Source organism: Pagrus pagrus (genome assembly GCF_965226575.1).
Source record: "Pagrus pagrus genome assembly, chromosome: 21".
In the NCBI taxonomy this organism is placed as follows: Eukaryota; Metazoa; Chordata; class Actinopteri; order Spariformes; family Sparidae; genus Pagrus; species Pagrus pagrus.
Genome location: NC_140208.1, coordinates 5895744 through 5920301, shown reverse-complemented (window position 1 = coordinate 5920301; position 24558 = coordinate 5895744). Strand labels below are relative to the sequence as shown.

Genomic DNA, 24558 nt, shown 5'->3' with positions numbered 1-24558 from the left:
TGCAGGCTGAGTATTTTATACGTCATAAACATATGTGGCATGATGAAAGTGAAAGTCAGAGCTCTGGTTTCACAGTGTTTCCCTGCAGCCCAGCAGTCAACCAGCAGGACTGGGCTGAAACACTGCTGACGGATCAAGGTCCGAGGGAGAAGCAGCAGCCACACGACTCCTCTGTGAGCGACGAGGGAGTTCCTGTTCACTATCATTTTCTGCTGATCGTCGCTGCGGTGCACAGGAGCAGCAGGTCTGAGGAAGAACTTCCCCGTTTACCGAACCGGACCGACTACAGTCAGCTCTCAAGTTTCGGCGCAGAGGGGCGAGGTGATCTGCAGCTGCGCGCAAACATGATCCCCAAGATTGGCCTGTGCTCCCAGTCTCTGCGGAACAACTGTGTTTTCTCCAGAGCTTTTAAAGTTTTACACACACCGTGGACACGTCAGACAGGATTACCTGCAGCATGTCGGTGAGTCTCACACACACACACACACACACACACGTACACACACACACGTACACACACACACATATGCATTAACGTGATGAACAAAGAGCATTGTTCAGTCGAGATCAGTCATTTCCCTTCCACATGTAACTTAAAGGCAAAGATGTGGTTGTTTTTTTAACTCTAAAGGCATTTCCTCCACCATTAATGTACATGTATCAAAAGTAAACCCTTTCCAGGTGATTGCTTTTTTTGTTTACTTCTTGATTGCATAACAAAGATTACGCGCCTGCACAGAGAGATCATGTGTTTGTCATGGCAGTAGCCTAATGTCGTTTATTAGTCACATTCAGTGTTGCACAATCTGATCTAGGCCTGGTTTTTTCTGTGCAAACGGGTCGTTTAAAGCAAAGCATTACAATCGTGGTAAATATATATGTTCGTGTGAAATCTGCTGATATGAGCCGTGGGAGGAAGGGGAGGAGACCTCAGCAGCACCACTGTGGTACTTCCCAGTGAGACACTTGGCTTTAGGGACGATGTATGTAAAAATACTACAACTGCATGGCTGTTTTTACTAGACTGTGTGCAGGTGTGCAGATTATTGTGTCCACCCCCCGCATTATTGTGCAGTGAATGAATGCACTCTACTAGTATTGAGTCCAGTGATGAAGAGTAACTAAGTACATTTACTCAAATGCTGTGGCCTACTTAAACACAATTTTGAGGTACTTATTTGAGTAGCCGTCAGTATTCATTTTCTGACTTTATTTTAATTTTGCAGATCGCATTTTACATCAGAGTCAACAGCTCATTTTTAAACACATTATATATATATATATATATATAGAGAGAGAGAGAGAAAACTCCTTTTACTCAGCAGGGATGTGGGATGAGACGAGCAAAAAAAAGGCCTGGAGTCAAACTTCAACCCAAGACTTGCATGATCTCGCTCGTTTAGGCGGGTCAGGAATGTTGAGGTCTGCTGTAGTGGGTCACATCAACAAGGCTGACAGCTGCGGCCAGGGCCCCAGACCCTGAGGGGCCCCTTCAGGGACCATGAAGATTACTTTGGCACTGTTATGTAATCTTGAGGTCCCGTCCTGAAGAGGTCAACTCACTTCAGTCACTTCTTTTAACATGCAGTAGTTTGCTTTTCTTTTGGCATCATAAAGATACAAATGTTTGCAGTCCTGTTTCACCCTTATCTCCAATCAGTTCAGCAAACGATTAGTTGATAACAATGTCGCAACAGTCAATCCGCTGAGCAGCATCTGATGATGGAAGAGGTTTAAAGGGAATCACAACCGGGAGGCTGTTTCAGAGTTTAGAGATCATGGCAGAAAAATACACACTCTTTGTTTGAAGCTGGACTGCGAGTAGAGGTCAACAGAGTTGCAATAACCAATGGATGAAATGCTAGTTAGAAATTATGAAAATGGTTTAATCTCTGAAACATCATAAAGTGGACAAAAGTTGTCTTCTGACTCCTGTGTCCCTGCAGTGGCATTCACGTGGACTCCCCGCCCACCGTCCCGGCTCTCACGACCAGCTATGCCCACGGCACGTCTTCCACAACCTTACTCCATCATACGGTGGGGGAGACCCTGCAGAGGGCTGTGGATCGCTGGCCTGACAAAGAGGCCATGGCCTTCCTAGAACAAGGAGTTCGCAAGACCTTTGCACAGTTTCAGCAGGATGTGAGTATACTGTGTTGTGTCCAATGAATGTGTCTACCACCAACGCCAACTGATGACGATAAAAAAAGACCTCAACGGACCATTTTAAGAAAAAAGCACATGTTAACATGTTAACAAGTCATCATCTATGTTAAGAAGATCAGAGTATTTCCTGTACAAGAAACTTTTAGGTTGGCAGGTAATAACTTTGCACTGATTGAGTCCACTCCTATTCTACATGTTAATTTACATCCATTTACAAGAGAACAGGTTTGTCTGTTCAACTTATATGTAATTGCTGCCTTATAGAGGCTAGTATAAAGGGTCACTGTGGCTTTAAATGAAACCCCTCTCATTTTATTTATTTGTAATAGCAAGAAAAACACAGCTGTCGCCAATTACAGTCCTTCTTACGAGAAACCTGCATGTCCAGTCCCGTTTGCTCTGTAAACTTTCACCCAGTAACCTGAAGAAACAGTTCACGTGGAATCCAGGAGCGAGCCCTCATAAACTCAGAGTGATATAATCACAGGTTGATGTCGTTCACCCGACACAAAGATTAACTGCACATTATATTGAGATACAAGCTGTTCTTAACTGATAACTATGCGATAAACTCACCTGAGATCTGCACACACTGAGAAGAACTGGGTTAAAGTTGACTCAGTGTGGGATCGATATCACCGACACAATACCGTCTTAATTTTACCCAGAAAACGCCCCAACAGAAGGGTTTATACTTCATCCTGTGTTGTATAATGACAAATAAATGACCTTGATAACACCACACTGTACAGCTGTTGGTGTTATATTAACCTCACACTGTGTCGTTTTAACCCAGTTTTTTTTTTTTTAGTGGGGTTGATTATTAATTTGCTGAATACGGCTTGTTCTTCTTATTCTGACCTTGCATCTGAAGATTTAAGTCATTGTTAATCTCCATCGCGTCTGTAATGAATGAGTCTTTACTTTTAGATGGCAGAACATCCTAACCTTTTAAGAAAAGGTCCATGTTATTGTTGATAGCGTCACAGCAATTTTTAGGTCCTCAGAAGCTTTGTTAGCCAAAATAGTTTGAATTACATTATAGGTCAACACCTCTCTGTGTGTGTTCTTAAAGTTAGAAATGTTATCTTCTTCAGCTCCGTTCAACACAAACCTGATGAACCTATTTCTGTCTCTGCGATGTGTGCAGGTGGATCAAGCTTCAGCCGGGCTTCTGGCACTCGGACTGACAAAAGGAGACAGGCTCGGCATGTGGGGACCCAACACTTATGAATGGATCCTGTTCCAGTTCGCCACAGCCAAAGCTGGTATTATACTGGTGAGTCTAAGCTGCAGTGTGCACAGTACCAGCACGAGACGATACCGACATTTTTCAGTATTTTAACAATTTATAGACTAAAAGAGTAATCGATTAATCACGACAATAATTAGTCAATCAATGGATACTAAAAAGTATCATCAGTTGCAGCCCTAAATTAAATGATGTCCTTGTAAATGGGCCGAAGATATGGACTGATGCATTATTGGTTTGGTCTTTTCGTGGGATTGTTGACAGAAAAACAGCCTTATCATTTACCTTGTCATAGTTTTCCTGTTAAACAAAAATTAAAAGATTTAAAAACGAAGAATTAAAAGATGATAAATACACATTTGTGTAAAATGTAAAATATAAAGTGGAGGACAAAGGAGCATGCAGCACTTATCACTAAAATTATAATGGTGAGTTTCTTAGTTTCTTTTCCATCATCATACTTATCTTTTCATTGTTTTCCCACTCTACAGGTGTCTGTGAATCCAGCGTACCAACTGCAGGAGGCTGAGTATGCATTGCGAAAGGTGGGTGACTTTTACATACCTGTTTTTACTGTTGTGACCACACAGAGACTGACTGACATTAAGGTTGTTCCTCTGCTTCTGTTTTCACAGGTTGGATGTAAGACCATAGTGTGCCATTCACAGTTTAAGACTCAGATGTACTGCGACATGCTGAGACAGATTTGTCCAGAGATCGAGTCGTGCAGCCCAGGAGACATCAAGAGCGCCAGGTACTGCTGCGTCACCTGTAATGTTATGGTCCTAACTTTTCACCATTAAGTTTTAAAGCACTGCAAAACACATGGAAATGTGACAAATGTCTGAATCGTACATAGTTTATAGTTTGACAGAGGAGTAAAAAATGTATGGTCCGAAACAGTTAATAATCTACAATAAAAAGCTCTTATTTTGGACCGTCCAGCTGTCAGTTCCCTCAAAGGTCTGGGGTTTGTTAGTAAGTTGAATCGTTGCATAAAAGACTTAAAGTAAGGAGGAAAAAAACTAAAGGTACCTCTGACTCCCTTAACCTCAACATGGCAGAGTTTATGCTGATAAATAAAAAAAAAAAAGAAATGAATACATTCAAAGAAGAGTTTTCCATGACCGGTCGAATGAAAAAATAAATGAATCGTTAGAAGATGTCACTCTCACTGTCAGTTATTCTAACCTAAACAACCACATAAAATAAGTTTTAAGTTAACTTTTAAGTGAAATGAGTGTTGTTAGTGTTATTATAGTATTTCCTGTAATTAGTAATTAGTCTTTTTTTGACAGAAAAGACAAGTCATCATATTTTTATGGCCTCAACATATCTCCTCAGCTATTGTTTTGAGGGATTCTGTGTATAAATCCCTCAGCCAAAGAGAAATTAAGCCTCATGTGTCATACACAAGGAGAACATTTAAGTTTAAGTGTTTTGTGCACGCAGACCTGTCAGACAGCTTTCTATATGTCCAAGGTGGAAGTTTCACACAGATCGACTTTGTCCACTGATCATGACGACTCGAATGAAATGAATTGATTTAACCAAGAAATGTTACTGTATGAATGCTAGTGTGACCGTCTGGGCCTTGAATAGCTTTTCTTCTTCTCCATTGATGGTATGTGAAAAATGTCTTGGGTTTGCGCCACGCCGGGGGAATATGAACTCTCTGGCCTGTTTTACATGCAGAGAAAGATTCATTCAGTTTGGTTTAGCAGGATACATGCATTGAAGGGAAACTCTACTTTAACATAAAGCTGTCTAATATTACAGTGAAGCTTGAAGCTCCTTGGATACAGAGCATGACCCAGATTTGTTTAACGTGTTTTTCCCCCTCAGACTGCCAGACCTCCGCTCTGTGATTGTTCTGGATAGTCGACAACCAGGAATGTTCCATTTTGAGGACGTGATGCAGGCAGGCAGCACCCAGTACGTCCAGCAACTGCAGGATCTGCAGAAGAAACTCTCCTGTGACGACCCGATAAACATCCAGTTCACTTCGGTAATCACTGCATATTTGCTTCTGACCTTAAGGGTTCAGCTATGTGAGCTGAAAAATGTCTGTCATTTGAGTGTTGGGGTGTGGCAGGCTTTCTTCCTGGATGTCCTGTTTTTCCCCCTCCTGGAGAAAAAAGCTTACACACTGATAAAAGTGGTGTTTGTGGGTACATGATGAGACAACTTTGGGTGTTTTTCTCAAGAAAAATGCCAAAATAACTAACAGCAAAGCACTGAATATGCAATCTTAACCCTGTCCCATCCTTGTTTGTGAACATCTGAACCTTTTGAGGATGCCTCTGTCATACCTGAGCTTGATACTATCGCCTGTTAACCTTTGGAATGTTCCAAACAGGTTTGTGGCGCCTTCAACAACTTCTTCTTCTTCGTCTTCTTTGTCTTTTGTTGTCTATGATTGACAGAAACTTAATCAGAAACTCTTTTGATAATCAGTTACCCAGATAGCACACGTATTGTACGTCTTGCAGATGTTGAACACATAGAAGGCGTAGTAAGGGGAGCGTACGCTAATTTGGAAGATGTTGTCGAGACGGACCGAGTGGCGACGTCCTGCCAACGTCTTGCCAACGTCTTCCCAATTAGGAAGCGCCAACATTCACCAGTAAATCTCTTTCTGAGCTGTATTTACAAAGACTGAAACATCTGTTTATAAGATCACTGACTGTCCTTTGGCTTCACTGTGTTAGAGAGCAATAACAGAAGCCCGTCAGAGTATCCTTCATGTACTTGAATTAAACAATTTGAATGTCTTTCTAAATAAAGTCATTTATTTTTTTAACCAGGGCACAACTGGGGCTCCAAAGGGAGCTACCTTGTCTCATTTCAACATCGTCAACAATTCCTACACTGTTGGCAAAAGAGTGGGATACACCTGGAAGGTGAGTGTCAACCAGCATAAATAATCACCTGAATGTTTCATTAACTTTCTTCTAACTAGGCCATAAAATCCTCTATTTAGAGAGCTGAGAAGCTATAAAGTGAGTTTGGGGGATAACATACTTTTTATTAAAAGGACTCAGCCTTAAATAAAAATGAAACTTTTTTTTAAAGATTTGTTTTGTAAGAGATTTGAAAGATTCTCCTGGTTCGGTCCAACAGCCCAACACTCGTGTGTGTCTCCCTGTGCCGCTGTACCACTGCTTCGGATCTGTGGGTGGTGGGATGTGTATGGCCATGCACGGCATCTCCCTGGTGTTTCCCTCTGCGGGGTACGATGGAAAGGCCAACTTAGCGGCTATGGAGAGTGAAAGGTAATATCACTAACCTTGGACTGGTCCCTACATCTGGTGTGTTTCAAATGAGATTTTCAGCTTTTTTAGATATCATAAGCCTTCATAAATGTATGTCTATACCTTATTGAATTTTTCTATGGTCAAATAATATCTCAATTCTTAACAAGTATGTAAAGTAGGGGTGTCTTTTTTATAATCAAGTGATCCCGACACCATCTAATCAACTTTTAGTATATATATGTACATAAATATGTAATTTACCACAGAGGTAAGTTGCTGGAAAAGCTTGAAAATGCTTGAAAAGTGCTCGAATTTGACAATGGAAAAGGTCCGGTAACCCTGGATTTGTGGGAAATGTGCTCAGATCTTTGTACCCTGTAATACCCTGTAACAAAGGATTAAGTGTGCAAAGAATGTACAGTAATTACCGCTAATTCTGGCACAGTATTGTGCCACGGGGGTTTAAGCTGTGCAGACTGTGTGGTTTTCACACATCTCACATTTCCTCAGTTCACATGTCGGAAAAATCCAACTGCAAAGTGCAAACGAAAAGCAGAGCAGAAGGAAAACTGCATAAAATAATCAGCATACTTATTGTACTAGATAGAAATCCATTTCCTGCATCTGCAACTGCTATCAGTTTCTTAAAATCATGCAAAGGACACGAACTATTGTGACACATCTGGCAGACTGTGAGATAGTGTCGAACATTGTGGGCGGATTCACTCTTAAACCTGCAGAGCCTGTTAAGCATTAGTGTCACATCCTCTGACTCTTCCTGGGTGGGATCAAATGTCACATGCTGTTTTGTCGGTCAGGGACAAGGAGAAGTTACTCATCTGCTTTTCACTTTTCAGCCATATTCAGTCCCTTCTAGCGGTCAAAGGTTCATTAAGAAGCCAAGTCTGCAGTCGTTTATTTCTCTACAAAACAATATACTGTATTTATTTTTTAATTTTTTAAAATATAACCCCCCTTTAAAATTCCCTTTTTTAAGCGTGTTTACCTCTATTTAACCTGCATATACACACTACATTTGGTGTAACGTGGTAATAGAAATGTTTTGAGTTTCAAATTAAAAAATACAGACCAATAACACCACAACAAAAACCAGATGATTGAACATTTTGGCCACATTTTTGCAGGTTTATTTTGTCAGTGAAGATGCTCCGTTCACTCCCCTCACAGGTGCACCTTCATCTACGGCACCCCCACCATGTATGTTGACATGATCAACCAACCGGACCTGCCTAAATATGACCTGTCATCTGTTGAAACAGGTGATTAAAAAATACCATTTTATGCCTTTTTTTCCTGCTGATATTTTGCTTCTCCTGGATTCGAGCTGATTTCACAGGTTGCATGCTCCTCGGTTTGTTTTTGTGCTGCAGGCATCATGGCTGGTTCCCCCTGTCCTCCAGAAGTTGTGAAGCAGGTCATCTCTGTAATGGGCATCAAGGGAATCACAGTGAGTGGATCTTACAAATACAACCCAAATATGAGTATTTTTAAATCGTCATTATCACATCAAACGACTGATCAGAAATCGGCTTTAGTTCACAGAGTGATTTAATGATGCGATTCAGCTTCCACACACTAGGGAGCGACAGATCCTCAGACAAAAGCCCGTTAGACTCGGAGCAGGAGTATCAGTGCTTCCCAACCTCTCTCCTGAAAGAGACTCTTTTCTGTCATTGAGTAAAGTGACATATTTTGTGGATATTTAATTTTATATTCAGTGAATTACAATAACAGTCCAGAACAACTGATAAACTGTACAATTAACCCAAATATTTAATAAAATAACTGCAGAAGGTTTGTATAAAACAAGCTCTTCGGATCAATTTTGAGCCGATTATTTCCTGACAATATTGAAGCAGAGACGAGTTTTTCTGATATTTTTAGTAACTTTTTTTTTTTTACAATTGTCTGTCAGTAGTATATAAACAATCACTCATAATAATAGGCTTCTTTTTGGATAAATTCAGTGTTTTCTTGACCCGACCGTTGTTCGATTAGCATGTTCTCCGAATGCAAGACGCGGCTCGGCAACATTTTATCATAACCATTATTAATAAATGGTAAAAATCATAGTTCATAAACTTTAGTTTATAGTAATTGTTACTAGTAATATAAACAATTAAATGCTTTATTTACCATTAAGCAACTGTAAAGGTTTATAAACATCAATTACAACTTTATAATGGCCGTCCATACAATGTTTATACATAAACTACAACCAATTACAAATTATTTTAAACTTCAGTCACAACTTTACAATAAACAACTGCTTAATAAATGGTTTATACTATAAACTTACCATTTATAAAAAATTGCTATTATAAAGTGTTCCTTGCTGATCGAGAGTGGAGGCTCTGTATCTTGTGTCTATAGTTAAAATTGCATCTTAATAACATCTAAACTTTTAAAATAACAATTTCTTTTTCTGCAGACATCTTTTTAAAAACCTTGAACACGTATTTTAGACGACAACAGAAGGCTTCATTGTGTAAAATGTTTATTGGATGTGAGCTTTTGTTACCACTTCCAAAAGTCCAGGAAATATAGAGATATTGAATAAACATAAGAGATGCATAAAGTCAACAAGTCAGTGACCCTTATAGCCGGTGTGCGAGAAACGGTTCTTCCAGTTTAAGTATTAATAAAATAATAAGTACGGTACAAATAATTTGTATTTAGTAAAGACACAATGACTCTTTTATAACATATTCAACTTTCCTTGAATTCTTATTTGTGTACATTCTTAGCAAAAATGAGCTAAATCCAGTTTTATAGATCTTTGTGATGTTGAAATACCTTCATACAGGGAAAATGGCACCAAAAGACAAATACAGCCTGGACATTTTATGCATTAATCCACCTGTTAATCTCACCCACATCTTCAAAGTCTTATTGTCTCTTGAATCTCTCGGATAAACAGGTTCTTCGGTCGCTGTGTCCTTCTCGTCGTCACTTTAACTTTCTTGGATGTTTTCACAAAATAGAAAACAGGGTAAAGAGTGTATTTGTGTGTCTCTGCCTCTTTATCTGGTTTGATTTTTTAATTTTATTTTTTAATACAGATAACAACCAAAATAAAGGAGCATCATATATTTTAGACACTTCATTTCCACTTTGTTAATGGATCAAATGATTATGTAATGTGAAAAATAACACTTAGAGCAATACAGGATGATGCTGCCGCTCAACTGAGCTTTTTAGCCTCTGTCAACTTGTTTAGCATGATCTAGCTTCAATAGTTTGAAGTTTTTGGGACGAATGAGTATTTGCTTTCTCATCAAGAGTTAGATGAGAAGATTGATGCCAGACTAGTCTGACTTTAGGGATGACGACTATTGGTATAAGCCAGCCATTGGAAACAGCTACAGGAAACAACAAGCTAAGCTAAGTCATTAGAGGGGCATCAATCTTCTCGTCTTACGCTCTGTAATAAAGCAAATAAGCATATTTCCCAAAATGTAGAACATTTATATTTAAGCTCATCTGATTTGACTTCACGTTATTTTAATGCTAAACAAGACAGTGAAACTTTTTTGTATTTCTTTTTTTCGTATCCTGTTCTCCGAGGTACTGAATGCACCAGAAAAAGACAACACAAACCCTTTAATACTTTTTTTAGCCTTGCATTTACTCAAATGCATCCTTTGTTTTGGTGTTCACCTGAACATTTCCACTTCATACTTAAGTCTTCATCTTTGATATAAATGAATGAAAATGAAAGTTCTGTAAAGCTCTTCATGTGTTTGTGTGTGAGAGAAACGGACAGAGAGCATGTGTATCTACGTTTGTCTGTGTTTACACTAGTGACAACGTTTGGCAGACGAATAGATGGACAGTCTTGAAGTAGAACGAGTTAGCATTGCTTTCGTTGCATGTGCAGCCGGTCACCGGGACAGGCTCCTCCTCGGCGTCTCCTGTGGAAAAGACACAAAATCAGCAGCCAAATTAAACAGTCTGCCCTCCAACCAGAGACCCCATGACCTGGACTCAGTGTACTGGACCCCAGGGCCAACATGGAAAAGTTCAGACGGGGACGCAGGGGTGGACCGAGAGTTCTTGCGGTCAGGAAGAGAGAAGTGAAAAACAAAATCATGCAAAGCCAACTCTTCAGCCGGTCCAAAACCAACTTAAACCTCATGTGGTAAAGCCTGAATTTAGTGTTGCATTGTACAGAAATCCAGCTGAAAACCCCTTGAATGAGACCATCAAAGGAGGGCTGTGATTTTAGGCTTGAATAGAGGTCATAATGAGGAACAAAACTGCGCCTCAGGTATTTGCAAAGGTAGTGATCAGTGAGGGTGTGACTTGAAAACATTTAATTATGAAATTAAAGGGTGAGGGTTCAAAAAGGTCAAGTGTCTCCAGTTACTTATTTGGATCATAGATTTTCAGAAGAATAACATCTGCAAAGCCTCTATAGTAAGATTTGAAGATTTGTCTTTGGCGACTCCTAGTGGTAGACTGCAACAGATATACTATAGATTGAAGATATACTTTTTATTCTGCTGGGTTGGATCTGGCCCAAACTCAGGTCAGATCCGGTATACTCGGTTCACTCTTGACTGACATGTGGCCATGCTATGGCCTGCTTGTGGCGAAGATCTGTCAAACAGGAGTGGACCGCCCAAGTACCATCATTCCATGTGGTGCATGGGCCGGATGGACGTGCCTGGTGTGGGCCAGATCTGGACCACAACAGTTTTACTATCCTGGAGGTCAGAAAAGGGCAATGCAGTTACAACATCTTGCTTAAGGTTCATCAGCACTGTGTAGTTAGATTTTATTCTTTCGATTTTTCTAGAAAACTGATCCGATTCGGGATTGTTTTTTCTTGTCATGCCCTCGGCTCGTTCGGTGGCAGATACCTGTACAGCTGCGTTCAGTGACGAGTTCCCTTTTTGGCTCTCTTTTGCTTCACCCGGCAGCCACTGAAGGCGGTGCTGTCCCTGACTTGTTTTCCTTTCTGCTGAGGTGGAGAAGCACACACTGCGTCTGGACGATTGCGGGTGGAGTCCATCCACCTGCGGGCAGAAACCAAGAGATAAGGAGCAGTCAGGGAGTTTGTGCTGGCTACTTGGCCAGAGGGTTGGATATGTGAAGATGAAAAGATACACAGCCTGTTAGGTGATGATAAATCTCCGTTTCACCCTGTTTTTGTAGCTAAGCTAGCAGCAAGGCTCTATGGTGCTCAGTTGTCCTCTGACTTTCTTCTGCAACTGCAGGTTGACATTTTTTGTTTGAAGTGAAGTCTACATACAACTACTACTGGTTGGATTGCCATAAAGTTTGGCATATATATTCAGGTGAGTCTCTTACCTGCGCAGTGGAGCTAGCTGGCACGTGCAGCTCCATGGGTTGTTGGAGAGGGTGAGGTTGGTGATGGCGCCGAAATCGAAGCCTTTGGGAAGCGACTTCAGCTTGTTGTTGTCCAGGTGCAGTGACTTGACCGCCGTCACGCCAGTAAACGCACCATCAGCGAACTGGAAAAAAGAAAACATGAGTTTTGTTTTTTGGGGTAAATGGCTGCATTTATTTAGCACTTTTAACCAAAGCGCCTTTTCATCTCATTCACACACACCAGTGGCAGTAAGCTACCATGCAAGGTGCTGGCCTGACCACCTCTCACACCCATCCTTGTGTCCCTGCAAGAGAAGGCAGACAGATGCACAGCGAGGGAATCTCGCCAGTGTTCCTCCGTCATGAAAGCCTCCTCTCATCCTTCCTTTTGCACCAACACTTATGTAAACACTGACAGTCACTGCCCTCCTTTTCACCACCTCTACTTCATATGCATCTGCGAGGGCGCTAAAAGCTTCAGAGAGGTGCTAGATGAACCCATCAACGTCATGTCAAGTTGTGTCTCCTTCAGGAGGAAGAGGAGGGCGGATGGGAGAGGAGCTTGGCTTTGAAGAGTGGTTTTATGTGCGTGTGGAGGAGATGAAGCTGTTTGGAAATTTCCACTGTAGAGCAACAAGTAGCCGAGGGTATTTAGAAGCAATGGAAGATGGATGACTTCCAGCATGGCCGAGGTGTTTTCACTCTTTCTGTCGTCTCCCTCTTTGGGCCACTCCTTTGCCAGGAAAAGGCTCGCAAAGGGTCCAATTGTCCATTCAACCGGGGCGATGGCAAGCTAAAAATACTCCTCTTCATGCACTGTGGAACACCCTGCCTCTGTTTACCTGTCTCCTAACCCCTCCTGACCTGTTTACAAGACCCTCCCAGTGAGTAGAAAACACACCTTGCTGAAAATAACACTTGTGTAATAATTAGACTCAGACATGCTTGGCTGAGGTCCAGCAAACAAAAACACTCTAAAAATACCCGAATTTGGCTGGAAAATGGTTTAATCTCCCCGGCCTCTCTGGCCGTCTCCTGCTGCTTCCACCTGGCTCTCACACAGTCGCAGCGTGAGAAGGTTGTTATTTTACAGTTTCCCCCTCTGGGATGCCTCCATACTGCGGCACAGGTACACTCAAATATTGGATTAACCCTAAGCATGAAGCAAATGTGCACTCAGGAATGTCTGAGAAGTAGCGTGGTGCAGCATAGAGCTCGTACTGTACACACTCACACTGGAGCAGTGTGAGATCTACGTGAAGAGAAGGATGACTTACAGACCGATGTGAAAACATCTGTCTCATGTCTGACATCTGAACATCATTCCTTAAATTTCTATTGATGAAGAGTGAAGTCCCGGATTAGGATTACAAGCCAGACCTTCATGTTTATGGACTTATTAGTCATGTAAAATGGAGTAAGGCCACAACTAACGATCGTTTTCATGTCTATTAACATCTTTAAAAATATCTGTCTCATGAATTAATTATAACATTCATAACAGTTAACAACTTAACTGCCTATTGGAAGATGCTGCTCGTTTTAGTACGTGTGCATCACGAAAAATAATACACATCTGCGTTCAAAAGACCGAAAATGCTGCACTGAGGCAGACGGAGATGAAGCAGGAACACATAAACCGACCGCTGCGTACTGTAGATTCAGCCACAAAATGTATGTAAATGGTGGTTGGTTATGTAATGAGTGTTGGCTGTGGACGAGGGGGCGAGGCCATACATGTAAATATGCTGATGAAATATAGTCGAGTCAGACCAAAACAAACAAACAAATATGAAGACAGACACACACAGTACAGAGCCTTTTTTAAACTTGTCATTCTGTCCTTTTTTGTACAATTTTAATGAATTAAACCACTTGCATTTTATTTGGTAGATCTTTCTTGAAACACTTTTTTTATACTGTATTCCTGCTCTTTCTATATCTTTTCCTTGTTATACACTTAATTGCAAACCTTTTCCTGCTATTACACTGGTTCATTTTCTTTTTATATGATACTTTTTCACTATTTTCTGTCTCCGTCAAAGAACTTCACACAAGTGTACTTGTTCAAACAGAGTTATTCTAGCTTTTCCTTCTTTCTGAAAAGTAGTTGAATACATTAAGAAGACACATATAATGTAATTATGATGTCCTTTATGGAGTTTAATAGTTTTTAACAGTGAAATCAGTTAATCGTTGCTTCCCTCATGTCTACATTTTAGGCGTTGAACATTAAAATGGTGCTCAATCTGTTGACTGACTAAAAAAAACAAACACTGACCTTCTCCAGACCCATGTTGTCCAGGTCTAGTTTTTCCATGTATCGCCCGAAGCTCTGGAAGGCGTTCTCAGGGATGGTCCTCATGGGGTTCTTCCCCAGCGTGAGTTCCTCCACCACTCTCAGTTTGCTCATGGCTGCACCGGGGTAGGTGGACATCTTGTTCCTGTCCAGGTGGAGGATAGCGAGGTTCTCCACGTCGTCCAGAGAGCCCGGCTGCAGGGTCGTCAGCTCGTTCCCGCTCATGTGCAGCCAGCGCAAGTCTTTGGCGCCCTGAAAAGTCCCCGGCCGCAGCTCCCGCAGCTTGTTGTGGTTGAGCTGCAGAATAAAGAGGTTGATCATGGGGGAGAAGATGCCTTTGGGCAGGTCGCTGATCTGGTTCCCGTCTAGGTAGAGGTAGGTGAGCTCGGTGAGGTCGTCGAAGGCGCCGGGCTTGATGCTGCTGATCTCATTGTTGGACAGGTAGAGGTAGATGAGCTTCTTCAGCCCCTTGAAGGCCTGGGATCCGATCTCTTTGAGCTGGCAGTGCTGCATGTGCAGAGAGATGAGCCCTTTGCTTTCAGTGAAGGCGCCTGTGGGGATGTTACCCAGGTTGTTCCTCTGCAGGTTCAGCAGGCGGGTGACTTCCGACACCCGGGGGATCTTCTTCAGCCCGACGCTGTCGCAGATGACGTGCTGCAGGTCACCGTGGCAGTGGCACAGGCTGGGGCACTGACTCGGGGCTCCCCGCACCGCGGGGCCCAGGACCAGGAGGCAGGTCCCCAGCAACAACCAGCTCACACAGCGCATGCTGACAAAAATATCAGTTAGTCCGCTGAAGAAGAAGCAGAAAAATCCTGTCAAAAGCCTCACAGAGAAGAACTCTAAAGAAGAAAGTCAAGAGGTTGAGCTGAAGTGTATTTGTGTGTGTTGAGAGAGAGAGAGAAGGAGTGAAAAGGTGAGTGACTGAGCAAAGGTGGGCCGAGACATTCACTTTGAGAGGAGGATGGCCAGTCAACAGAACACACAGCTCTATTTATAACATTTACTTGGGGGAAAAAAACGAGGAGGGCTTGCCAGGGTGTTAGAGCGAGAGGTTTGCAAGAGGAAGTCAAGTGTCTGTGAGAATTTAACCCTAAATGAGCAGGAAGACGACGCAGCGGGAGAACTCAGCCTCTTTGCTGCTTTGAACAGAAACGAAGGACTGATGTTGTGACAGTCGACCTGCTGCTGCAAACAAACCATAAGAGAACAGCTGCACGTTCTGTCCTTTATATGTCTGACAGGTGAATGTTTAGCAACGTGGCATGAGGTGAGGTTCGATCCATGCACGCTCCCAGACGTCTCTATTGTTTTTCAGTCTGCGGTGGCAGGAAAAGGAGCCACTCCTGCATGTGCAGCTGTTTTATAACCTATAATAGTCTCCAGATGGCTGGCAAGAAGCGAGATGCTGTTTCAAGTCCTAACAATCATAACAAAGACACCTACAAAGGAAAGTTTGAGATACCACTTTACATTCCTGTGTGCATACTTTCCATAGAAATGGAGCGTGGTGTTATGTAATGGTCCTCTTACAGTTACATTTGAGTTGGTATAGTAATTGTGGCTCTCTGGTTTCTTAAGTTAGCACGAGAACAAAGGTTTGTTTGTGGTGTTCGTTACACCTGCTTTTAATAATAAAGGGAGGGTTTAGAGAAAGTGCAGCAGTACTTTGTTGACTGGCTCGGGTCAGTGGATGGTTTGGCTTCAGATGGATGGATCCACCCAGGTTACCTGGAATCTAGAGTTTACTTAACAAATCTGACATTTTATTGGGAATATCGTCTCCTCCCTGATTTTTCCAGGTGAAGTTCTCACTCGCAGGTCCTGTTTGTCCAGAAGTCCCTCTCCCGCCGATTGTATTTGCACCTTTGAGCACCAAAGTATATTTAATATGTTTCCTCCTCAAGATTTTCTTATTTCTATCAAGATATTTTTATGACCTCGTCTGTCTCTGAATGTCAAATCTGAATCAAAGTGACTCTATAAAAAAAATATAATGAGGGAAGAAGCACTTTATTTCCCTCTGCAGTGTTGTGGAGGACAAATGTAAAGTAGAAAGTCAGAAACTTTTAGTAAATACACTCAGATTGGAGCTGAAATGATTAGCCTGTAATTATATTTATTACAGGTGCTTTTGAAAACAAGGGGGGAAAAAAAGAAAATATATTTTTATTCAGACGATAATATCGGTTATTGTTTTATCGATTAGTCGATTGATCTAACGGCAATTCTTTTGAATATTATAGATTATTTGTATTACTTGATTAATATAACAATACATTTACCTTAGTCTTTGATATTAATTTATATTTTATTTAATAATCTTTGCTTAAAAGCAAACAAATGTAACAAGAAACAAAGTAGGCATGTATTAACAACAATAAACCCGATCTGTCCGATGCCTAATCAGAAAAATACTGGACCTGTTGCACAGCTGTGATAAGCCATTTCCAAGAGCTTACAGAGCATCATGGTGTTTGGTCTCTGCTGCAGCTTGTTCTCCGGATGAATCCATGCTTTGTCCGTTACCACGACCCCTGCACCGGCCCGTCCTCCATCTTTCTCTCTGATCATGACGTGCTGTTTGTGTGATCCACAGATCGGATACGGTACCACAGAGAACAGCCCTGTGACCTTCTGCGCTGACCCGGCAGACAACATGGAGAGGAAGTCAGAGACAGTAGGCTACCTCATGGACCACTTAGAGGTACCTCAAAACATGCTGCTCAGTATGAAAAACATAAAGACGCTGAAGATAGATGTTTAAAATACTTAATGAATACTGTGTAGTTCATCTGCAAACATTATGTGGATGGCCGTTATAAAGTTAAATGTCAATGTTCAAACTACATTATAAAATGATGTGTTTCTTTAAACTCTGATAATTTAATATGCTAATTAAAAGGTTTAAACATATGAATTAACTGCTCCACAGGCTAAAATAGTGAACCCGACCACAGGACAGATGCTTCCTCTGGGAGAGATGGGGGAGATTATGATCCGAGGCTACTGTGTGATGTTGGGGTACTGGGGGGATCAGGACAAAACAAACGAGTGCATCACTGAAAGTGGCTGGTACAAAACTGGGTGAGTGGAGGCCGAGCTTTAAACACAACAGAACAGAAAACTAGCACACTTAATAAAAAAGATTTAGACAACCACTGGAAAATATGTAAATGCTGGCGTTTATGTTTCCCGCAGAGACATCGGCAGCATGGACGCGTATGCCTACTGCAAGATCGACGGCAGGATCAAAGACATGATCATCAGAGGAGGAGAGAACATTTACCCAGCCGAGATCGAACAGTTCCTGCACACACACCCCAAAATCAGGGAGGCACAGGTGAGCTCAGACAGTAAGCGCTTAGAGAGCGCGTCGTAACCATTTTCTATATTTATATTCGTGGAGAAAACAAGGACTGTTTCTCTTGCCGCAGAGCTACATGTTGTTTTTTTTCTGTTTGTCAGGTGGTCGGAGTTCAGGACGCCCGTATGGGTGAAGAGGTCTGTGCCTGCATCAAACTGGTGGACGGACAGGAGTGCACTGCAGAGGAAATCAAAGCTTACTGCAAGGGCCAGGTGAGGCACAACTCACTTTAAATGGTCGATAGTGAGCTGGAATTATCTGCTACTGAGAACGTCTCTGCTCACTGTCTTCTCCTGCTCCTCCCAGATTTCTCACTTCAAGGTCCCTCATTACGTACTTTTTGTCACCAGCTACCCGCTCACCATCACTGGAAAGGTAATTTCTCAAATCCAAAGCTCACATATTCCTATAAAAGTATAAATGACAGACAAATAAGGTTTATTATACTGCGTTTATGAGAACATATTCACTGTACAACGTTATCAAAAACCAGATTTCACAAGATTAAGACACATCAGTTGTTTGTGTTGCACTCTGCAGCACACTCTTATATAACTTGGTATTGAATTCCTACATTCGTCCCCTCTGGTTCTTGTGTTTCTCTCATGTTTTAATGACTGTGGACATGGCGCTGTGTTTGAACAGACCTGCCCTGAATGCCCTCAGACAGGAGGGAAAGGGAGCTATTAGCTTGTCTGCACGCACAGAAGGGCGGCGGACCTCACCTCAAAGCAGCGTATCAGATAAAACCAGCCCCTTGATCTGAGACTGCTTCAGTTCATTTAACTTTGTTTTTACCAGGATAATCCACCCAGCATTAACAGTTCCAGCGAGTCCTGGGTACAAACCGGACTCATTTTAATGCCTGTAGTTGATTCTAGATTGTGACCATGTCCTGTTGCTGCAGGCTGCGCTGGGAGGCCCACGCTGGAAACTAACTGAAACAAAGACAGAAGAAAACAAAAACAAAATAAAACCTAATGAAAATTACAAAACTACAGTATAATAACTCTGCTGGGGTTTCCAGGTGATGTGGATCCCACCTCTGAACATCTGATTGTCTTGGCTTAGCATTATTAGTTGCAACCCTAAATTTTAATTTACTGTATCAAGATATAACATCATTATTATACATAATCATCATTAACATCATTTTTCAAACAGTAACACTGCAAGGGTTCAAAAGGTTTTTGATTTATTTTTATTTTTAAGTTAAATGGAGAGAAAGTAGTGGGTTACCTTCCATTCACAGTGTTTATTGTCTTATTGTTGAACCCAAACATGACGTTTTTGTTTCTTTTTCTCAGATCCAGAAGCACAAACTACGCACAGAGGCTGAGAAGCTGCTGGGACTGGAGAAAGGAAAATGAGAGGGCTGCCCACTTCATGCATAAAGAGAATTCAGTACTGTATATCATGCACCAATGCCAACTGGTGGTGCACACCCACCATCAGAACATCTTAAAACATCTTGAGAAATAATAGCAGATGGATGAAGATGTGTGATGGGTGGGTGCTGAGTCCTGTAACCAAATGTTAAAGGGCTCAGTGTAGTCATGTTATGTATTTTTCTTACTGTCAACAAATCAAACCAGAATGAATTAATAAAACAACAATGAATTGATATTATTATCTGTCTAGCTAAAAACACTAAACACTGTTGCACTCTTTGACATTTTCCTTTAATATTATCAACAAAATAAAAGATTTAATCAGAATGTATTCAAAATGTATTACTTTGTAATTTTAGATTCCTATGTAAAAAAACCTAGTTTACTACTCCAAGCAAGTAGACCGACCCATAGTAACGACCTAGCAACACAGACGATTACTAGTCCCTGTTGAGCTAGCCAGCCAACTTAAGCTGTCTCTGATGCTTTCTAGAGATACTGAGAACTTCGTCCTCTTGTCCTGCAGTTGTGTCTCATTTGAACTATTGGCTACACCGCCTGCTGCTGTAAATATTCACTGGAGCACCAAAGTGTGTTAATCCGCAGCTGAAATTAGTCCCCAACAAATGCACAACTTTTTCCTGTTTGAGTAATGTTTGGTAAAAAACAGTGCCCTCATGTTTAAGGAAGTTACTTATTAATAAACTTTTTAATAAAAATTAATCATATTTGTGAGCGGTTTTCGAATGGTAACATCGTCAGGGGCCACAGACAGAGTAGGGATGTTGGACAGTATTTGAGATATTTTTCAAACACATTTTGGTCTTTTCATGGGATTTGTTGACAGTTACACAAATACAAAATATCAGCAGCTTTACCCTTTAACATTCTCCTTTATAATAATGTAGGTGTAACAGAAATGTGATCTGAGTATGTCTCATAAGGTGGCTGGGCTAAACTTTCAGTGTGCTGTTGCAGGTTGCAGAACTTGGATGTTGAAAAAAAGCCAGAACAATCTTTTTTACATCAACTTGAAATAAACTTTGTACCACATTATTAAAACCAGGCCTGGGTGTTTCTCTCTTTACGGGAAGAACTAAGGTATTTTTATTGATCTCGGCGGCAGGTGCACGCCTTTTAAGCCTTCGGAATGCCATTCAGAAACAAATACACACTTTAACACACACACTCTGATTGAAAATGAGAACTCTGCAGCGTTTTAATTGAGCGAATATCACAGGCACACACTCAAAAGCTGTAAAGAATTTCCTCTGGAGTCTGACCGGGCTAATGTGCAGTCCAACCGATGCTGGGCTGCAGGATCGGATGTCGTCTTCTGTCTAGACCTGAAGGACTCGGCCCAGAAATAGCTCCTAAAAGCCCAGAAGAAAACAAACAGGGCTCCTGGCTCTTAAGCAGGAACCTCAAGGTTTATTTTACATTTTTTATTTTACATATTTTGGGTTTGGATTTAAGGTTTCAGGACACGGTACTCTCAGAGAGCCAAGAGCAAGTTGGCTTCAACGTGCTCCAACATCCGAACAGGTTCTTAGGAAATCACTTCAAAGCCAAAGGAATGTACATTTTTGGGGAAATAGGTGGTGATATTGATACTACAGTCACTGAGCCTGTTTGTACAAGTGAGATCACTTGGTCACTTCTCTCTGCACACTTAAGACTTTTTTTGGCAGTTTGAAAGCTGTCAAATTGTTAACATGCTGTTTTTGTGCCATTTGTAATCAATCGTATTAATCTCTCAAGCGCTCATATTGTGAAAAGCAGATCAACAAAGACTGTCCAGTCTCCCCCATGTGGTCAGATAGAGCACAACAGTTAAACTTAAGCACATTCTCTGAAATGCACTTGATTTAAAATGCAGAGAAAGCAGCCAGAAATTACAGTTAAATCCATATTCAAGGGAATAGAGATGCACAAGAAGACACATCACTATAACACTGGCTGCAGTTTGCTGTCACAGAGGTGGAAAGAAACCAGGGAATAGTCACAGTTAAGAAGCTGGAATCAGATAAATTTGACTTTAAAAAAAATAAAAAAACGATGAATCGATTATCTTAATAGTTGGCAATGAATTTAATAGTTGTCAATTAATCAGCCAGTTTGGTATGGGCCAAGATAAAGAACAAAATTCAAACTACTGAGAAGGCGGCAGAAGCTATATCTTTGTTGAAGCTAGCTACTGATGAAGGACGTGACTGGCCTGCACAGAGCCCTGAGCTCAACCCCATCCTACACCTTTGGAATGAAGTGAATCACCAACTGCGAGTCAGCATCAGTGTTGGACCTTACTGATGCTCTTGTGCATTGTGATTGGGAGGAATTCCCTGCTGCCAGGCTCCAAAATATTGTCCCATAATCACACATGGGTGTAATGTTTGAGTGCCCAAATATTTTTGTCTGCAACAAACTTTCTTTGGACAAAAGAAGCAACCTGAAGATGTCAGTTTTCGTCTCTGGGAAATTGTGATGAGCATGTTTCAAAATGATCATTAGTTATTATATTAATTATACGTATTATACTCTCATGGAGAGCAAATGTATCATTTTTTATAAAAAAATTAAAATAAATCTTCCACTTGAACATGGCAGCTTTAGTCCTTAGTCCTTGGGCAGCGGTATGCCAACTGCTGTCTGCTGCCCCTGCATCTGCTGTTCTGCTCGGGTCACCTGCTCCTGGGTGCAGCAGTCCTGCAGGAACACAGCGGCCAGGTTACGTAGGCGGGGACTCTCTGAGAGGGAGAAGCGCAGCATGCACTGCAGGATGCCCGGAGCAGTGATCTCAGAGCGTGACGAGGGCTTTGTGAGGTTCATGAGTGTGGTGATGGCTGACAGGACCGTCTCCTCCCTCTGACTTGACAGACAGTTTGTGACCAAGCTGATCCCACTGCTCTGCAGGATGATGTCTCGGCATTCAGGGTCCATACTCAGGTTACACAGCCCCCCTGAGAACATGACACAAGATAAGTGATGAATGATGATATTTTTATATTGGGACAGAGAGATAATGATTTAAAGGATTTGTTGGTGTGATACTCACCCATCCCAAACTCCACAAAGTTCTCATTCTCCTCAGTGAGCATGTCCAAGAAGAGGTCGGTCACTTGAAGCTCCCTCAGATACTCCATGTTCTTTGGGTCGTATGCAAAGTTGGCCAAGTTAGCCAGCACCTGCTCCTTTGCCTCTGATGTAGTGAAATGAGATATGTCAGCAACATTGGAACAAAGGGATTTAAATTAGAGCCTCAAATCTCCCATCAAAAACACATTAGTATCAGCACATTTAAAAGATATGTTTGAGGACAGATAATAAGTATTAAGAAAAATGACCAGACTGCTGTGTTGACCTACATTACAGACCACTGGAGTTGGTTACCCTGTTGTTTACATTACGAAATGTGCCTTTAAAATATAAAACTAGCTATTTCTAATTTTCCAGAGATAACAACAATACTCTCTAAAGGTTCTCAGACACTGTATTTAGGAAACTTAACTTATACAGTCCACTGAATCATGACAAATAAAACATCTGTGCCCACCTTCACTGTCGGTGTCCTGAAACTCAGTGACCAGAGTTTGTAAATATTCAAACCGGTCAGAGCCCTCAGACGAGCCTTTTCTCCACATCTTTAGGGTTAGCTTAGCATTAGCTCCAGTGTTCAAATAATAACGGACGACTAAACAAACTAAAGATAACAGTTTGAACAAAATAAAACTAACAAACTACACTGAGATGCATTTATTTCCGGCCATTTCCCGGGTTGGTCCGTCTCTGAAACATGTCCGTACAACGGCGCGAAAAGACTATTGGTTCCGCCTTAAATCTAACCGTTACAAAATAGCTTGTAATATCGATTAAACCTCCAAACTAAACCGCTTAAACACACACTGAAGAATAATACAACCATCACGCATATTATAAAGTAAGTGTTTTAATTTCTTCCACATGTTTTAGGGATTTTGGTTCATAAAATTGGAACCGGAAGTGGTGGTACGTGAGTAACTGCACGACAAGAAGGGGGTGTGTTAACGCAGGCAGTTAGCTAATGGTCCCCTGAAAGGTCAGCTTAAAAAAAAAAAAGCTAATGTAGCTTCTTCATTTTTCTGTTTATATTTCTAACTTTCGTCTCCTCGCCGGACTTCAGCTATAATGAAGCCGCACCAGATGTCCGCCGGAAAACGTCTCACGAAACCAATCTTGTTTGGGACTCTCATAGTGGGACTAGCGACTGTTTTCTTCAACAGGTAACGTTTAGAGCATGTTTTGTATTTTGTTTTTGTATTCAGTGTCATCTGGAAATGTCAAGTTTGAGCGTCACCTTCAAGGTAACACGTTTAACCTGCGATGTTTCATGATGCACCTTGGTCCACTCTCCATTACACAACCATTGGCTGACTGAGGGGGTGTGTGCCATCTGCTGTTAATTCATTCAGCCACTTTATTATTAATACGTTTTGTGAATAAAAAGTACAAACACAAAGACATCATTCAGCAGCTACATACAGGGTGCAGTGTTTTGCATACAAATGTCACTGCAAATTATGCTAAATGTGTCATAATAGACAATTCTGTGTAACTATGCTGTACATTTAACAGTTTTATTATGTTAAATAAACTACAAATAGAAAATATTATATATATATTGTCTCCATTAATCTGCAGTCCTGCAAAAGTCCTGCACAATACAATAAAGCAACCAGTAGCACAGCTCTAAAAAATGTTTATCTGTTCTTAGTCTTAATAGTAAGTAAATAGTAGAAGTATGTGAAATGTATCCAAGTTTTTTGATAAAAATAGACAAATGAATGCAGCTAGGGTTCAGTTATCCTGATTCAAACTCCAAAAACACATTTCCTATAACATTTTCTTGACTGTGTCTGTCATTCAACCTTCTCTGCCTGTTCAATGCGAAAGTTTTTTAATCTCTACGCCTCCGATTTGTTAAAAAACAGAAAATATCAGTCTCCAAACGCCTGCCAAGATAACTCTGATGACATAATTGATGTTATTTAACTAATTAAGCCTAAACTGGTCACCCTGTGAATGATATCCATTTTAATCCAAATTACAACTGAATTCCCAGTTATTTAGAGAAAATTCTGCTATCAGTGTATCAGCTGATATTCAAACATTCTTGTCAATGATTCCACAAATGTGCTTAGCAAACACTGACAAAGATATGTAATGGAGGCAGGACAAATAAATTCCTGCATATTTGTCCAAGGTTTAGTCAATAAGGAAAAATGTACATTTCTGATTCTGGCTCCATATTACAAAATGTTCATATAAGGGCTGCAACTGTGAGAATTTGGGGGAGGAAATGCCTGAAACTGACATGTTGAAATGTCCTGTTTGCTCTGCTTGATATATAAAGTCCTTCATCTTTCATCAATTTAATGCTTCCTCCTCCGTGCAGGCACAGGTTCTTTGAGGACGTGGACCAGCTCAGGGCT

The 24558-nt window shown here is 41.2% G+C and overlaps 3 protein-coding genes across 3 annotated transcripts; 1 reads left to right on the top strand and 2 right to left on the bottom strand.

Moving 5' to 3' along the window:
- Window positions 1-95: 95 nt before the first annotated feature.
- Window positions 96-19323, top strand: acsf2 (acyl-CoA synthetase family member 2). The gene is made up of 16 exons (XM_084341376.1): window positions 96-463; window positions 1947-2142; window positions 3317-3445; window positions 3910-3963; window positions 4054-4172; window positions 5264-5426; window positions 6226-6321; window positions 6542-6693; window positions 7864-7955; window positions 8067-8143; window positions 16932-17039; window positions 17268-17419; window positions 17534-17675; window positions 17801-17911; window positions 18006-18074; window positions 19007-19323. The coding sequence occupies exons 1-16, from the start codon at window positions 345-347 to the stop codon at window positions 19067-19069; spliced, it is 1842 nt and encodes a 613-aa protein (XP_084197502.1). The 5' UTR covers window positions 96-344; the 3' UTR covers window positions 19070-19323.
- On the bottom strand, window positions 9193-15278 carry chad (chondroadherin). The gene is made up of 4 exons (XM_084341377.1): window positions 14315-15278; window positions 12013-12176; window positions 11562-11717; window positions 9193-10610 (listed from the first exon to the last, which is right to left on the bottom strand). The coding sequence occupies exons 1-3, from the start codon at window positions 15098-15100 to the stop codon at window positions 11576-11578; spliced, it is 1092 nt and encodes a 363-aa protein (XP_084197503.1). The 5' UTR covers window positions 15101-15278; the 3' UTR covers window positions 9193-10610; window positions 11562-11575.
- A 961-nt stretch (window positions 19324-20284) lies between the features above and the next one.
- armc7 (armadillo repeat containing 7) lies at window positions 20285-22900 on the bottom strand. Its single transcript, XM_084341378.1, has 3 exons — window positions 22644-22900; window positions 22146-22289; window positions 20285-22050 (listed from the first exon to the last, which is right to left on the bottom strand). Exons 1-3 carry the CDS (start codon window positions 22729-22731, stop codon window positions 21707-21709), a joined length of 576 nt encoding a protein of 191 aa, XP_084197504.1. The 5' UTR covers window positions 22732-22900; the 3' UTR covers window positions 20285-21706.
- Between the last annotated feature and the right edge of the window lie 1658 nt (window positions 22901-24558).